The sequence below is a fragment of the Pseudonaja textilis genome, chromosome 2 (assembly GCF_049901715.1).
Source record: "Pseudonaja textilis isolate UNSWEBS1 chromosome 2, rPseTex1.2, whole genome shotgun sequence".
Lineage (NCBI taxonomy): Eukaryota > Metazoa > Chordata > Lepidosauria > Squamata > Elapidae > Pseudonaja > Pseudonaja textilis.
Genome location: NC_141991.1, coordinates 19,998,322 through 20,015,405, shown reverse-complemented (window position 1 = coordinate 20,015,405; position 17,084 = coordinate 19,998,322). Strand labels below are relative to the sequence as shown.

General features: G+C 43.0%; 1 protein-coding gene across 6 annotated transcripts; it reads right to left on the bottom strand.

The window, feature by feature from the left end:
* Positions 1–3,744: 3,744 nt before the first annotated feature.
* Positions 3,745–14,408, bottom strand: LOC113449659 (E3 ubiquitin-protein ligase TRIM15-like). 6 transcript variants are annotated; one of them, XM_087928592.1, is made up of 9 exons: positions 13,289–14,408; positions 10,106–10,219; positions 9,370–9,600; positions 8,699–8,815; positions 7,723–7,755; positions 7,469–7,491; positions 6,721–6,836; positions 6,171–6,227; positions 3,745–5,185 (listed from the first exon to the last, which is right to left on the bottom strand). In XM_087928592.1, exons 1-9 carry the CDS (start codon positions 14,204–14,206, stop codon positions 4,602–4,604), a joined length of 2,193 nt encoding a protein of 730 aa, XP_087784718.1. In that variant the 5' UTR covers positions 14,207–14,408; the 3' UTR covers positions 3,745–4,601. The 6 variants fall into 6 exon arrangements, with proteins under 6 accessions (XP_087784718.1, XP_087784719.1, XP_087784720.1 ...); XM_087928593.1 differs by having other exon boundaries at positions 10,106–10,201; XM_087928594.1 differs by lacking the exon at positions 8,699–8,815.
* Positions 14,409–17,084: the final 2,676 nt, after the last annotated feature.

The window sequence follows — 17,084 nt, the reverse complement described above, 5'->3', positions numbered from 1 at the left end:
ACCTTCCCTCAGCCCTAGAAAGAAGGCAAGGGCAAACCACTTCTAAAATCTTGCCAAGAAAATTGCAGGGACTTGCCAGGAGCCAAGGCTACCTCAAAGGCACAAAATATGTTACTGTTCATTATTGATAGTTTAGAATACAGAATAACAGTTGGAAGGGATCTTGGAGGTGTTCTAGTCCAGTGGTCGCCAACTGGTGGCCCACGGCCCACTGGTGGTCCGCGAGAAAATTTTGGTGGGCCACAGAGAAATGTCACCCCTAGAGCACCCCCCTAAGCAATTAATCCAGGTTGTACGGGAACACAAGGCTGTGCCGCCAACATGGCCCACAGGAACCCTCCCTGCCCACTCACTCCTTACCTGGCAAACTTGTCTGCTAAGTTGCTATTTTTCCTTTTTTTTATCCCCCAACCATCAGCTTTCTGCCGTGCTGGGAGATTTAGATTAGCTAGAAAGCAGCAAACCATTGGATTTCTTGCTTTCTAGCTAATCTTTATATCTTTGGCTCTGCTTTTAAGCAGAGCCGAACCTTCCTTAGGACTGAAGTTTCTATTATTCAGTGCAGAGCCAGGTAGCTGATGGCAGAAAGATAGATCTCTGAGTGAATCTGTGATTTTGTGAGCAACTCAATCTGCCTGCCTGCTTTGCCTGATTTTGAGTAAAAGTTGCTCTTTTTTATAAAAAAATTCTAATATTTACAGAAATATGTATAATATTTATATACAAGCCATGCCCAGCCAGTCACATGACCACCAAGCCACACCCACAAATTAGGCCACACCCACAGAACTGGTTAAGAAATTTGAATCCCACCCCTGCCTCTGTGCGTGTGTGTGTGAGAGAGAGAGAAAGAGAGAGAGGTTAGATCAGATCTCTTTCTTTCTCTCTCTCTCTCGCACCAATGTCAGCAAGCCACTTTCACTCAAAATTCATATTAGCGGTCCATGGGATTTAAAATTATGAGTTTGGTGGTCCCTGAGGTCCAAAAGATTGGCGACCCCTATTCTAGTCTACCCCGTTCAAGCAGGAAGCCCTTTACCATTTCAGACAAATGGTGCCCAATCTCTTCCTGAAAACCTCCAGTGTTGGACCACCCACAACTTCTGGAGACCAGCAATTCTACTGATTAATTGTTCTGACAGGGAATTTCTCCAACGTTCTAGATTGGATCTTTTCTTGATAAATTTCCATACATTTCTTCTTGTCCTACCTTCAGGTCCTTTGGAGACTGGCTTGACTCCCTCTTCTTTGTGGCAACCCCTGAGATATTGAAACACTGCTATCATGTCACCCCTAGTCCTTCTTTTCATTAGACTAAACATACCTAATTCTTGCAACCCTTCTTCATATTTTAGCCTCTATCCCCCTTAATTATCTTCGACGTTTTCTCTGCACACTACTATCTCAATCTTTTTTTATGTAATTTGTTTTTCAGATTTATTTTGTTTCTATATCTTATGCACATTTTCCTTATCTTTAAGCTAATTCTTTATTTGCAGAGTGCATTTGGTAATTAACTTGTTTATTTTTTTATGAATCTACGGAATAGGGTATTCCCAATACAGCCAGCAGGGGGCACCGGAACTCTAGGATCTTGGATTTACAGTCCTATACTGTATGTGAGTTTCACCTGTATGTGTTCAGCCTGCAAACAAAAAATAATTATCTCCGTCTGATATATATTTATCTACTTTTCTTAGAGAGAAAAAGTCTCTGTAACTAAAATTCACAGAGAAAGTCTATCTAAGTTAGGAATCAAAAACAATTTGATGGCATATAACCAAGAAAAGTATTTGTGGAAATGAGAAATTCCGTAATGCATCCGATAGTAAATGAATTAAATTAATTTAATCACAAACTCAAACATTCCAGTAATCATGACTCTAACCTCATATTCAAAATGTTTTCATGACTCACAGCAGGGTTGGATTTGTGTTGGTTTAGTGGTAGAATAAATTTTTGTTCCTCCCTAATGAAATATGTTTAGACTATTAAAATCTTCTCTGAAAAAAGGGACTTTTATCTTGATATAGCTAACAGAAAAAGAGAGTTGAAAGGGACTTGATAACTAGTTAAATAGCAGTATCTCTGAGACAATCCCACCAAGAATCTGTTGTTAATATTGCCACTAGTACTTTGTACTTTGGCTCCTGTGGTAGAAATAATACTAGCACTAGCCAGACTGCTCTCAGCAACCAGAAGACGAATAATTTCTTGACATTTTGCTTCTACTACCAAACAAAAAATGACTCCTGGTCCATCCCATATGTATCTGAGATGACATCAGTGTATTTCAGTTTCATGGTTGCATGAAAAAGAAGTAAAACAAATGACTTCATCCCCCCAAAGGTGCTTTTTCAGGAGGCAACTGGACTGTTTTTTCTTTGAAGATGTTTTGCTTCTCAACCAAGAAGCTTCTTCAGCTCTGACAAGATAGTGGGGCAGGGAAGGATTTATATTCCTTGCAGTTAGTCATTTGCATCCTGTCAGGGGGTCATTGAAGCACTTGGAGGTTTATCTGTCTCCTCAGGGTCACCTGAGTAGTGCTCCTGGTTCCTGTAGTCTGCCATTTTTTCCTCTGAAAATCCATTCCTACTCACACACCATTCAAAGGGTGTTCATCCCAAATTGTATAGCTAAAGGTCTGTAGAGATTCTCAGTCATCCAGGTTATGGTTGTCCCAAAGGTGCTTTTTCAGGAGGCAACTGGACTTTCTTGTTTTGAAGACATTTCACTTCTCATCCAAGAGGCTTTTTTGGCTGACAGGATAGTGTCCAATGGAAGGGTTTGTATTCCTTGCAGACAGCTGGTCATTTGCATCCTTTTAGAGGGTTGTTTCAAAGAAAAAGAAAAAAATAAGGTGGTTGCCTCCTGAAAAAGCACCTTTGGGACAACCATCACCTGGATGACTGAGAATCTTTAGACTTTTAAATGACTCGCATGCCTGAAGTCAGAAAAGCCAGATCTCTTAAGTGCCAGCCAAAAGTCCCACAGTTTAATGTTGTTTGCCAACTAATACTTTACAGATAACCTGGACTCCAATTCCCATCCTCCTCTGCCATGGAAGAATGGAGTCTATTATAACACATCCAAATATACAAGGCTGGGGAAGGCTGCTTCAATGGACAGGACTACAGCCAAGTTTCATACCTTGTTTCATACCTTCTTCACAATTAAAAAAGGGACTCCTGTGTCAAATTCAATTCAGCTTTTTATCTACCGTATATAGTCTAATTTCCTCTGCACACACATCAAGACAGTTTGCCATTGCCATTGTCAGTTTCAATTTTCTTTTCACTTCCCAGTTTAGCCAGGGACTTCCTGGTGATCTTCCATACAAATCATGCTTGGCTTTTTCTGAGATCAACTAGGTCAGCTGAGAGTTGAAATCCACTCCCAAAGTGTGAAAATATAATTTGATTTACAGCAGGGTAACTTTTAAAGTTCCATTTTACTGAAGCAGAAGCCATTGTGTTCAACCAAAATCATTGGATAGTTACTCGTCAGGTGTTGGGTCAGAACTAAGCTAAGCACACGATTAAAAGATAACGTTATTAAAATTGGACCTTGGGTTTCTTCCCAAAATTATGATTTAAAAAAAAACTCCGAGCTTTATTTTGGGTACTTGCTCCTTCTTACAGAAACATGCTGTGCTCAACGAGCAGACATGGCAAAAATTTTACAAAAAAGAATATGCATACAGAAAAGAGATACTATACAAACAGAATATGAAATACACTAAAGAACATACTAACAGTCTTTATTATGATTTGTGTATTCTGTAGGCATCAACCATAACCCCAGAGTTCCTTTAAGACATTGCATTTCATCATTAAAATCAGAGCATCCAGTTTATTATTATGGCACAAACATCTGTCCATTTCATTTCCAGGATCAGACTGAAGACAGGGAAGGTTGTAATCAAGTTTCAGAGAACGGCAGCAAAAGAGAAGAACCTACAGGTGTAGAGGAAGGACGGTCCAGTCAAAGCTGCCATAGATGCCAAGACTCAGTGCTTCCGTTTAGGATCTCTGACCCAGGGATGGCCAAATTTAGGTATATGGTACTCCAAAAAAAAGGGGGGTTCAGCACAAAGGACAGAGTTAAAGCCTTTCATTTCAAAGGAAAACATACTGCTAGGTATTGCAGCTGAAACACATGCAGTCATTTTTAAAGTAAAATCTTTAAAACGCAAAATATGAACTGATTGAAGAGGAACTAAAAATGCAAAAATTTAATAGCTAATTTTCTTTTTTTTTTCTTTTCAAAATTAAAAAGGTCAAGCCTAACGTTAGAAAGGGGTCATCTTGATCCCTTGGTGAAAGAGGATGTCCTAAAAGGGATATTATGTCAGGAAGGCCAAGCCAGCCTACCTACTCTTTTCAATTCTTCCTTTGTTCCCCAGGGCAACAGTCTTAAGGCCTTGGTGTGCAAAGAGAGTTGTTCTGCTTCCGTGTCACATTCTACAGTACACAAAGCGGAGATAAAACAGCCAATCTTTCCAATCTCTTTAAATCAAAATGGCTCAACACCCTGCTCTGATCTGGCAGGTTTAAGAGATCTGTAATTTTTTTTTCTCTGGGTACGTGGATACTTTTAAATTATGGACTCATTATATCCATTTCATGTACCCCAACTGGGTATTTTACACCCATACGCCTCAGAAACACAGACTGGGCTGGGAAACCTACTACCCACAGCAAAGGATGGGTACGCGCCCCATTAAAAGAAGCTGGTGGGAATGTGAAGATGGGGTCCTCAGTGTCTGCATCAGTAAAGGTCACACATTCCCCCACATAGTCCAAGGACACTCGGATTCTTTTGGGGTGTTGGCTCAGGGACAAGGCCGTAACAGGGGAAGTGAGGGCCCAGTGTTGGCCCTTCCACAGCCCCACAGCCCAGATCCCCTCCTCTGGGCTGAAGTCCATCATCCCCTTCTTCTTGGAAGGATCTCGGGTGACCCCCACTGCCCAGAATTCCCCATCGCCCACTTCCAATTCCCAAAAGTATCTCCCAGAGGTGAACCCATCACAGCCCAGAACCAGAGCTCTGGAATCCATTCTCTGGGGAGTGTCAGGAACATAATGTAAGGCAGGCAGCCTGTGCCGAGATTCTCCATCTCCGGCATTTCTTTGGTCCAGGGGCAGAAGAGCACTTGAGAAATCCAGGTCCAGAGTTGACATTCCTGTGAGCAGAAAGAAGCAACATTTGTCAGCACCTTGATTTTCCTTCCACTTCTGGCTCTTGTTTGCTCAGCTCTGTATCCCTACATCTCTCTGTATCGTTAGCTATTCCTGGCAACTTCCCCAAAATTCAGGTACACTGCAACTCTACCTTGGACTGAGATTCCCAGAAATCACAACCGCATGGAATCAGCAGGCCACCTGCATAAATCCCCCGGGTGGTTCAAAAAAATGTGAAAAAATAAATAAAAACAAATACAACTATTATCTACTGAGCCATAGAATCCTTGCATCCCCAGTTAAGGTGGTTTCAGGACTGTTGAGAGCTCTCTGCTAAGATCTTAAACAGAGCCAACAGATGGAATTCAATAGATTAATAGATGAAAGCAAAGGACAAGGACTTCCAAGTCTAAATCAAAGGACTTGTTACACCCAAGAGCCCTACAATCAAGACTCCCGAATATTAAAATTAAAAAACAACTGCCTCACAGATTAGGGAAATAAAACCTCACACTCCAAAGAGTACTTTTCATTCACATACCTGCCATATATCTCAGATATGCTTCTTTTTAATTGACTCATTCACCCAGTTAAGAGAAAGAGGGAGGGAAAAAAACAAAGTGCCACTCTGCGGATGACTAAAAAATAAAAGGAAGTTCCACACAATACTTTAAAAGAATTCAGAGTTTTTATAATCTCCTACTTCAGGCTGTTTCTAATCCTTGGATTTACAGTTTTGATTTTCTTTCTTTAGTAAACTTGCAATCATTAGTCTTTTGGCAAAACACTCTACGAAAGAATTGTGAATGCGAAATGAATAAATGGCTAAGAATTCGCACTAGATTATACTCCGTACAGGAATAAAAGCAAGCCGTGTCCCCACTCTGCATTAGCAATATATCCTCAGTACCTGAAGCAGCTTTCATTGGAAATCAAGTAAAACACAGAAACAGGTACAAATTCAACAGATGTTTCCCCAAAACTCACTTTTATCATTCAGTGATTTCACAGTGTCTGTTCTCTCGATGGCATATGTCACATTATCTAGAGAAAACAGGTATTTGTCAAAATTTAGCTCCTCCAATGTAGGGAAAACTAACTTTACTGATTAACCAGTGAAACCAGAGGGACGTGGCTCAATGATGCAGGAACTGCCAGACAAGAAATGGTCTGCATTCCGGCGGTTCAAGCCCGGCTCCATGAGACGGAATGAGCTCCCCTTGATCCTGCCTCCCCAGCAATTGGAAAGCATGCAATATTATGACTAACAGGACTTCAATGAAAAAAAACCTAGCTGCGTCCGTGTATGCTGAGAGCGGAAACCAGCTGTCAGCCCTGTCCCATCTTGGGCATTTAGGAAAGAAAGACCCCCAATTCCATTCATAGCGAAAGGTATGTTTTTACTAAATCCAAGTGGTTACAGCATAAGCAAAGCCAGATCTGAATATTCCTGCATAAACCCAGTGATTTTCCCTTCTCCCGCAGTATCCTGGGTTAGCAATTAGAGGCTACTGATTATTTAATCACTTTTGCGTACCTTGAAATCTATTCATAGTTTCCTTCAGAGCCACCCCTTTCCGTGACAGCAACTCCAGTCGCTCTCCCAGCTCGGATGTCGCTTCTTCAGCTGACGGGAACTGTTCTACGGTGCATCTGAATTTTTAAAGAGCACATTTACACCGCTTATGAAAAAGTTCAATTTTTGGCATGTTCTGTATTTTTTAAGGACTACAATGAGAAGAACATACTAGCCTAGTATCCTAATCCAAGGAAAGCAGCACTAATACATACCAAATTCTAGCACCTCACTTTTTTATACATTTGCCTTTCTTGCTCCAGAAATGCTAACTCCTACTTCAAGCACACAAGGTGGTGTGCTTCAGGTGACCGATTTTTGAGTGCTTGCAAATGAAACCAGTAATAGAAACTACCTGACTTTTTTTATGCAAAACTCCAACATCTGTTTTGACAATATGTACCCTAGAGAATTAATAATACATTATGCTCTCTGTTAATGAGCATATAGTCTGGTAGCTCCACTATTCTAAAAAAATAATTCTTCTTTGCTTCGTCACAGTTGCCATTTTTCTTTTATGGCAGCTAAGCACTTGTATTAAGATTAGAGCTAGTCCCACCGATGTGACCTCCCTCCGAAAGCCCCTCGATTGCCCTGATTTTAGCAGAAAATATAAGAGCATTCCATGACCTTCGCCTACAAAACCCAAGGACGGTGCTTTAGAATGGAAGACCCTGAGGAGAAGGGGAAGGAGGAGAATTGTACGTACCTGTCCATGTTTTTTTTAATGTCCTAGAAGAGAAAAAGAAAGAAAAAAAGAAGACATTGAGCCTCACAGTGCCCTACCCCTGCAGTCTATCACTGGCTAATGGGGAGCATGCCTCAGCACCCTTGTCTCGGGCTGCAGAGGAGGACTCTGTGGGCGCTGTCCAAGGCATGACAGGTGGGAGCTTTGTTCTAGCCTCTGGTGCTTACAAGGCAGGGGGAAGTAGCCTGCCCCCCCAGTCACCCTCAGGCTCTTACCTGTGATCCCTGAGGTGGAACATCGGATGTTTGCTTCAAGACAAGAGGTGGGGGATGCTCCGGTTACACACGGGAGCCTTCAGGCCACGTTGCTCTCCCTGGTGCTGTAACTGGTTCTCTGAGGAGAAGGGCTGCCCTAATTCTTTCAGCAGCCTTCTCCTCCCCGAACTGTCCGCCCACCCTTTCTGCCAGTGAGCAGGCTGGCTTTGTGGCCCCCTCCAGGGCCTGCCCACCAGCTACACCTTGCTTCACCACCCACAGGACTTCTAAGTGGGCTGTCTGGTAGGCACACCTAATGCAGAGGAGGGCATGGCTTATACTTCGGCCCAACCGAGGCAACTGTGCCTTGTGCTTTGACAAGCCCAGGCTCAGAAGGAAGGACCCCCAAAGGCCGCCCCCCCACCCGCCCGCAATGCCCCGTCCCAGGGTCACGGTGACTCTTCACCATCACCCGTTGTGCCTCAGAGAGATTCTCTGCACGTCACAGGTTACCTAAAAATCTTGTCCTTGTTGCTTGTGATCAGAAAGCTGGTTGCAAAATAATTAAAAAACAAAACAAAACAAAACAAAACAAAAGGATTCTGTGCCAAGAGATCAAGTGCGCAGGAGGTGCTGCTCGATTTTTAAAATAAACCAGCCTCACATCCTTGGAATAGCTACATATGATGTTCGCCACGGAGTGGACCACAGGAAGACCCTAAGGAGATCCCAGAAAACGCAGGCTTTTTTGCAGGCACACATACGGCACAACACCCTCTTGTTCTTCTCCACAAGAGAAACCCCACTTGTTCACTACGTGCCCAAGTTACTTTCCTCCCCCGCTCCCCCCACCAACCCGTGTCTCTTTGGAGGCATGCAACTCATCCATGGACCAAATGTTAGGAGCAACATCGAATCCCATCCCGTCACTGCAGCGGCTGCAGCCCGAGAACCCAATCGCCCTTGAGAGAACCCATATTAACAGGACAGTACGTACTAGAGGTCTGCATGGCAGCCATACCCGATGGGTCCCGACATGAACCTGAAGGAATGGGATCATCCAGGCCAGCTTCTCAACAGCCTTCAGGTCAGGCTGAGGGACCTGGAAGTACATCTGCCAACAGCAGAATGCTACGATGTCATAGCATCCTGCAATGGGAGGAGCTCCAGAGCTCCAGCTCTTCCTTGTAGAAGTCGAAGGGCACCGTTCCACGAGAGCACAGACCAAACTAGTAAGGTCCCCCTTCATCTTCCCACGAAAGGTCAACACTCTGCAAGGGTGGAAAATACTCCCACCCATAGCATGGAATTAATCGGGCTTCATCACCAACAGCCGCACCAACCAGAAAGGCCAATGCCAACACATGTGCAGAGTAGAAAGGGAAGGGGGAACACCTTTCAGGGAAGCCCCCATTACCTGTCTATGGCCTGTACCCCACTGTGGCCAATATGTAGATCTTTCCCCCCATAAGAATAAATACTTGAATCCTTGTTCTGGGTTCCAGTAGGGATCACATCCAAGTTCATGTTTGACCAACTATATCTAAGGGCCAGGAATGCACAAACCTCACATCCAAAACCTTGGGAGCCCAGTGCCAGGGCCTCTGACTCATTGGTAAGGTCACCTCCAAGCCAGAAAGAGAGACCTTTGTGATCGCAAAGTCTCACCTGCAAAAATTCACTCGCCGGTTGCTTGCTTTTCATCTCCATCTCAGTGATGACATCACCAAGACGGGTTAGTTCTTCTGAGATTTTGGTCATCATGTCGTCTTTCTGCTTCTCTAGGTCTTTATCTAGCTCTTCCAGCTGGGTCAGCAGGCGTTCCTCCTGTTGTTTCAGGAACTGATGCAGCTGTTCAAATTCAGTGACGATGTCCTTCCTTTCGGTCTCAACCTTTTCCTATAAGGACCAGAGGTGGGGTGAGAAAGGAGTGAACCATCCCAACGAGGAATATAACCAGAAGATCATTATGAGGTTGAAGGAGACACAGTGCAAAACGGATGGTATTATACGGCATCCTGGAGTCATGGGCTCACCATTTAAAACTTTCCTAGCCAGCTTCCAACAAGCAAGGTTAATAGGAAAAGAGGGATTCGCTTAATGATCATGTGTTTCACTTAACAACTGCGGTGATTCGCTCGAGAACTGTGGCAAACTAGGATATAAAATCAGGCATAACTCACTTAACAACTGCTTGCTTAGTATGGAAATTTGGGTCCCAAATGAGGACTTCTTGTAGATATTGCATAAGAGACAGTGTAGACACAGAAGAAATGGCCATAGAACACTTTGAAGAAACGGAGAATCAAAACACAATAAGGAGAATTTTTGAGAAGAGTGTGTGTGTAAGGAATTCAGAAATTCAAGCCCTACTTCTCTGCTCATGATATGTAATGGTACCTACCGTGTATTCTTGGATTTTCTTCTCGCCTGACAGCTTCTGGCTCCACAGATTATTTTTTTCCTGCTTCAGAGTTTCTAATTGTGCCTTAACTCGCGCCTGAATAAATAAAAACGGCTTGAGATAGGGGGGAGAAGATTAGAGGCAGTAAGACCTTGGAAATTACAGCACAGGCAGCCTGCGTTCACATAATATGCTAATCTTTGGTTAACTATTTTACCTCAATTGGCTACTTCACACAACATACTAACCCGTAAATAAACCAAACTGGATGGGACTGCATACAAACTAAATTAGCCTTTCTCAGTTGGGGTCCCTGAGAAGTTTCTAGGGGTTCAGCAAGAGGTTGTGATTGACTTTGCATGCTACATAATGCCAGCTGTAGATATTTATTTTATTTATATGTCAAATTTAGAAACTGTCATCTCCCTTCCCAGAGTGACTCTGGGAGGTATATATATATTAATTTGTATGCAGGGAAACTCAGAGACCTAAACATTATTTCAAGAGTCCTCCAGAACAAAAAGTTTGAGAAATACTATAGTGGATAATTGCAACATAGGTTAGAACGTTGTTGGGCCAATATTTCTTATCCACTACACTGCCATAATGCCTATCCAAAAGAAATAGGTATACAAAGCAGAATACTGAAGTCATCTCATTCCCACTAGTATGAACGTTCTTGTTTCTTTAGGCTTCATAACGGGTGACAGCCATAAAGCTAACTCTTGCTTCTTAAAACAACATTCAAGAGTCTTGGGCACTGATTCTATCTGTACCAACCCTATAGTCCCATAGATCACCAAAGTAATACAATACACAAAACCTTGATATTGGACACCAGAGATTACAATGCTCCATTTAGCTGCAGATTTTATTTCATTAGAGCTAAAACTAGAGAAGGCCCTTGTGCAAATGTTGGTGACAGTTGAATTTTCAAATACTTGCATGGATTTGTGGATCAAAAGTAATTAAAAAAAAAACCTTCAAAACCTAGTATGCACTTCTGGGATCCTCGAACAGTCTTTTAACTAAGTACTAGGCTCTAATGGCTATTTGGCCTTTTCATGATCAGACAGTCAATCAGATGCTGCTAACTTGTAAGAACATAGTGTAGCAAGCATAAATAAATCAAAAATTTCTCTTCTGAACCCGGTCTTGTCAAAGAAACAGGAAAATATAATAAATATTAAAGCTCTATCAATAAATACATGAAATTAAGCTACAAACAGAAGTATGATTATTTAATATGTTGTGCATTCCATATAGTAAACGCAACACAAGTAGTCCTCAACTTACAAATATTCATTTAGTGACTGTTCAAAGTTACAGTGGCACTGAAAAAAGTGACTCATTACTATTTTTCAGACTGTTGCAGAACAAACAACCTGTGGTCATGTGATCAACATTTGGTTGCTTGGCAACAAGCTCACTACAGTTGCAGTGTCCCAATCATGTGGTCACCTTTTGGAACCATTTGACAAGCAAAGTCAAAGGGGAAGCCAGATTAACAGTAATTCACTTAACTATGCCAAGAAAGGTCAAAAAATGGGTCAAAAGTCACTTAGCCACTGTCTTGTTTAGCAACGGAAACCTTGCTTCAATTGTGGTTATAAATTGAAAACTACTTAAGTGTCTTGCCTTCCAGATCATTGCACAAAGATATGTTTAGCACTTCTGAGATTGCTGGATGCCCATATTCATAACCCTGCTGTCAATAAAACAGATTGCTCAGTCAAATTAACATTTAAATGTCCATATTATCAATTTACAATTCATTAAAGCCCTGGTCACTTTATATTTGGACTAGTACAATGTGCTTCCATCCAGAAAGTATAGCTGGTTCAAAACACAGTGCTGTAAACAGTAAAGGGGCCTTATGTATTTTTCATATTCATATATATGGATCTTTGGTTATTCGAGTTTTCTCCCGCGTAAAATTGGAAGTATCTAGGCACTAGATACTTGCCTAGATACTTCCAATTTTACGCGGGAGAAAACCCGAATAACCAAAGATCCACATACAAATACCCGTGAAAACCTCAGAAAACAATATATATATATATATATATATATATATATATATATATATATATATATATATATATATATATATATATTCTTTTTATATATATTTTATATATTTATTTATTTTCTTAAGTTTTCCACGTCAGTAGTTGTGCTTTAAGTTTAGCACGTTTCAGCAGAATCTCATCTGCCATCATCAAGCCTGAGATTCTGCTGAAACGTCGCTACAACTTTAAAAGCACAACTACTATGACGTGGGAAAATACCCGAGCAAAGCCGAGTGCCATACACACACACACACACACACACACACACACATATATATATATTATATATTATATATACATATATAGATATAGATATATGGAGGGGGAGGGAGGGAGCGCACTTTAAGTGCTATAAAAAGGGGGCGCTAAAGAAATATTGGTAGCTTGATGGGCAATTGAATTGTACAAAACAATACTGCTAGTGAGCTGCCTTGCCTGCCAGCTAGCTTTTGAACATAATTCAAGGTGCTAGTTCTCACTTTTAAAAGCCTTTGTGGCATAGAACCTGGTTCCCTGAGGGACCATTCTTCTTCCACTGTTAGCTGGCTGGTACCTTTGGGTTGAGCATTACCTGGTACCTTCTATTAAATATCTCATATTACAGCACCTACAAAGTGTACATTCCCTGTCATGGCCCATACCTATCTGACTTCTCCCCAAAGATACAAATGGCACACCCTGGTGCTCTAAAAAAAGCCCTTAAAACCTAGCTTTGGTACTAGGCCTGGGTTATTACTTATATAAATAATAATAAAAAGTATGTATGTATGTAATATATACCATAAGGAAAGGGGGCTGTGGTAGTATTTTCATAATTGATTTTTAGTCCAGGTTGTCTAGTTTTGTCTTTAACTGTTTTAATTTAGCATTATGTTCTCGTAAGCTGCCTCGCCAACTCTTAACGAAGGCTCTGGCTCTATTAAATGATGATCATTTGGGGAAAACGTATATCCTCAACTGGAAAGCACACTTTTAATAGATGCTATTTCCGTCTGGCATTTCCTACATCTAATTTTCCACAGCAAAAACGTAACGAATTTTTTTTTTTTTAAAGAAAATAGAAGGAAGAGGGGGGGCGTTTAGACAAGAGGGCCCCCTGGCTCCTCCTTACCCTGTAATCCCGGGCCGCCCTCTCGACGTGGAAGATGGTGTGAGCGCGGTGCTCCTGGGATCGGTCGCAGTGTGCGCAGATGGGCGTCTGGTCCTCCTCGCAGAAGAACTGCAGCACGTCCTGGTGGATCTCGCACAGCCTCTCCCCGTTCCCGTCTCCAGCCCCTCCGAGGGCCACGGGCGCCCTTCTCCCGGTAGGGGAGGCGACGGGCAAGGGGGCCGAGGGCGGCGTGGACGGGGCGGCCGGGGACGGCGCGGGAAGCAGCGGAGGGGTGGCCGGTGGCGGCGTTGGGGACGGAGGCGGCGGGGTGGCGGGCGTTGAAACCACGGGCGCCGGAGGGACGATTGTCGGGGTGGTCACCACCGGCGCCGGCGGCGCCACTGGTGTTACTGCTGGGCTCGCCGGGGGGACTAGTGTGGCTGTGGCTGTTGCCGCCGCCGCCGCCGCCGGTCCGGTGAAGGAATCGAGCCTCTGCCGCTTGGGCCTCTCCAGCACCAGGTTGGCCAGCAGCGACGGCGGCTTGATGGGCCGGAGGTTCCTCTTGCGGGCGCTGGCGCCGCACTCCAGGCAGGAGATATTGATCTTGGGCTCGCCCAGGCGCTGCCCGATGCAGGCGGTGCAGAAGTTGTGCCCGCAGGGAAGGCACACCGGATCCGGGCAGTAGACGCGGCACAAGGAGCACCAGGTCTCGCTCGGGTAACGCGGGCCGGCGGGGATCTCGGCGGGCGTCGTGCCGGGCGGCGGAGAGTCGGGTGGCTCCGGAGGAGAGAGCAGGCATGGCGGGCCGGGCTGCAGCAGCGACGGCGGGATCGGGCCTCCGATGCCCAGGCCCGGGTGCTGCGCGCCTCGCAGGCGGCTCCGGAGAAGCCTCTGCTGCAAGAGCTGCTCCGCCGTCATCCCTCCCAGGCCTCCGCTCATGGTGGCTGCCTGCCCGCCCGCCCACCGACCGCGCACGATGCGCTCTCTTTTCGCCAAGACGGCGCGAGGCCCTTCCGGCGGGAGCTCCGATTGGCCGAGCTGCCTCGCGGAAGGGGCGCGGCCGCGGCGACGTCGAGGTAGTGAGTCGGCGACGGGAGACGTTGGCGCGGTAACGCTTCGCGCGCCGGAAGGGACAGCCGAAAGAACAGGAAGTCCCTTCTTGTTCTCTGTGGAGATTCTCAGTCATCCAAGTCATGGTTGTCCCAAAGGTGTTTTTTTTTTTTCCCCCCAGGAGGCAAGTGGACTTTGTTTTTTTTTTTTTTTTTTCTTTGTAGACGTTTCGCCTCTCATCCAATAACCTTCTTCAGCTCGGACTGGATGGTGTGGAAATGGAAAGATTTATATTCCTTGCAGACAGCTGGTCATTTGCATTGAAAGGGTCATTGAAGCACTTGGAGGTTTATTTCTGTGTCCCTTCGAATGGTGTGCAAATATGAACGGATTCCCAGAGGGAAAAAAATGCAGACTTCAGGAACCAGGAGCACCACTCAGGTGACCCTGAGGACACAGATAAACGTCCAAGTACCTCACGACTCTCTAAAAGGAGGCAAATGACCAGCTGTCTGCAAGGAATATAAATCCTTCCATTCCCCACTATCCAGTCGGAGCTGAAGAAGCTTCTTGGATGAGAAGTGAAATGTCTTCAAAGAAAAAACAACAGTTCAGTTGCCTCCTGAAAAAGCACTTTTAGGTCCCCTCTTGTTGGAACTCATTTCCTGTTACTTCAAGTCGCACTGGCTCTGGTGAAAGGAATTGTAGTGCAGCCCGCTGGAAATTGTGTTCCCCAAACTAACACTAATGAGGTGATTGTTCACTTATTTGAATCACAAACGAACTAGAGTTTCGATTGGAATATTTTCAGCTCAGGATTGAAATGAGGGATCCTTGGTATTCTCTCAGCTTGTTTTCTTGAAAACATTTCATTATCCAAACTTAGGTAATAAGGTTTTACTCTTAAATTTGTAATCCAGTGGCTTGCACTGTCATAGTTTAGTGCATTGTGCAGCATTAAGAGCACAAATATTTTGAAAACTGACAGCTTAAAATTCAAACACAATTCACTTTTTTTAAAAAATAAATCATGAAGCAAATGGAAGAAGGGCATTACTGTGGTGGAATATAAATGTAATTAAGCCAGATATATAGTACTGAACTTAGCTCAACTTTTATTCATAAAAGAATGATCCTGCTTCCTTGATGACTTTTCTGCCTACAGAGCCAACAAAAAGAAAATAAATATTACAGATGTTTTGGATGTTCTTTTCAGGGCAAAATCCTGCAGTAGAAAGCTGGGTGGCACTTATGAATTTACTTTTCAGATGTATCAATTCAAGGGAAGTGACTGGTATGGTTCCCACATTCTGACATACTGTAATTTCTAGTTTGGGTCCAGAGATATATGTGAACCCAGCAAGTCAATTGTGACTTAAAATCCTCCTTATACAACCATACTATAATGGAATGTTAAAATGTTTAATACAGGGATCAGCAAATTTCATGGACCTCCTGAAATCTATCCATAGACTACAAAGACATCTGTGGAATCCTATTTAAGAACACCTATCTTTGATCCTTGCCCTCCTGAATTCTAATCTTAGTTCCAAACCAGTTAAGGCATCCTTAATATTATTAATCCATAGATGTACAAGAATGTTCATTTAAATAGATTTCAATGCAAAGACACAACTTTTTTGAACTGAATGTACAAAATCCTTAATAAAGGAACGACAAGTTACAAAATGCAAGATTAGTCAATATAGATGCAATCTAGAAATTATTTACAATACTGCCAAATATAATTTTTATCCATCAGTCCAAAAATATTTGTCAAATATTTGTCAAAATAAAAGTCATTCCCATGTATTTGCCAATATAGCAAATTTTGATAAGTTACAACTGCAAACTATACCTTATGTTTTGTCCACTTCTAGTCAACAGATATAAACTGCCATGCCTTTCTCATAGCTAGTCATAAAATTATATCAAATTATTGAGGTGAGAGCTACTTGAATAGGTTGATGAAGATTCGCAGTCATCCAGGTAAAGTTGTTTGAAAGTTGAGTTATGGCAACTGGATTTTACCTTGCTGATTCAAAATGTTTCCCTGCTTATCCAAGTAACTCATTCAATCTGAGCAAATTGGTTATGGGGATCCCATATATGTCATCCAGGGAGGTTTCATTCCTCACCAAATCTGGATAGACAAGAGAGTCATTGGTATCTAAATATTCCTAAATCCTTTACCTCAGATGAGTCATTAAATATGCCTCCCTAATGAACCTGTGTAGTGGTTTTAATTTTCTTGGGGACTAATAAAAGAGCAGCATAAAATACGGGGAAAGGTTATGTCATACCTCTGCTGAGAAAAGCGTTTTTCACTTTGTCATAAATGGATTCACTCCTCTCATTTTCCTTGTCTAAAATGTCAACATTATTGTCCTCAAAAGAGTGTCTTTTTTTCTTTTCTTTTCAATGAAGGTATACTGTTGATTCTGGTCCTGTGGTGTTGCTTCTTCTGTGTTGGGCCATCCTTTTAAAAAGCTGCTTGTTTCTAGAGCACTGAACATCCTTCGCTGCCCTGGACTGCATACAATAAATTACTCTTACGTTTTGGTGCCCAATCTTTAGGACGGACAAACCTCTGTCTCAGTGTGTTGGTGGGTTTGAAGAATACAAGTATATGGTGTTTTTCAAATATCCATTTTAGCTATCCACCATGTAAGGAATAACCGGATTCTTCCACTGAAGATGCTGATTTCATAAAGGTTTAGTTTGGATACCCACAGACCTTAAGAGGTGTCATCAGGTGCCTATTTTC

Bases quoted from the DNA above. Each gene is read 5' to 3' on its own strand.
- LOC113449659 (XM_087928592.1), bottom strand. From the start codon at position 14,206: ATGAGCGGAGGCCTGGGAGGGATGACGGCGGAGCAGCTCTTGCAGCAG. The intron at 9,601-10,105 runs GTAGGTACCATT...TGGTCCTTATAG, and splicing joins AGAAAATCCAAGAATACACG to GAAAAGGTTGAGACCGAAAG. The intron at 5,186-6,170 runs GTGAGTTTTGGG...TTCTGCTCACAG, and splicing joins GAAATCACTGAATGATAAAA to GAATGTCAACTCTGGACCTG.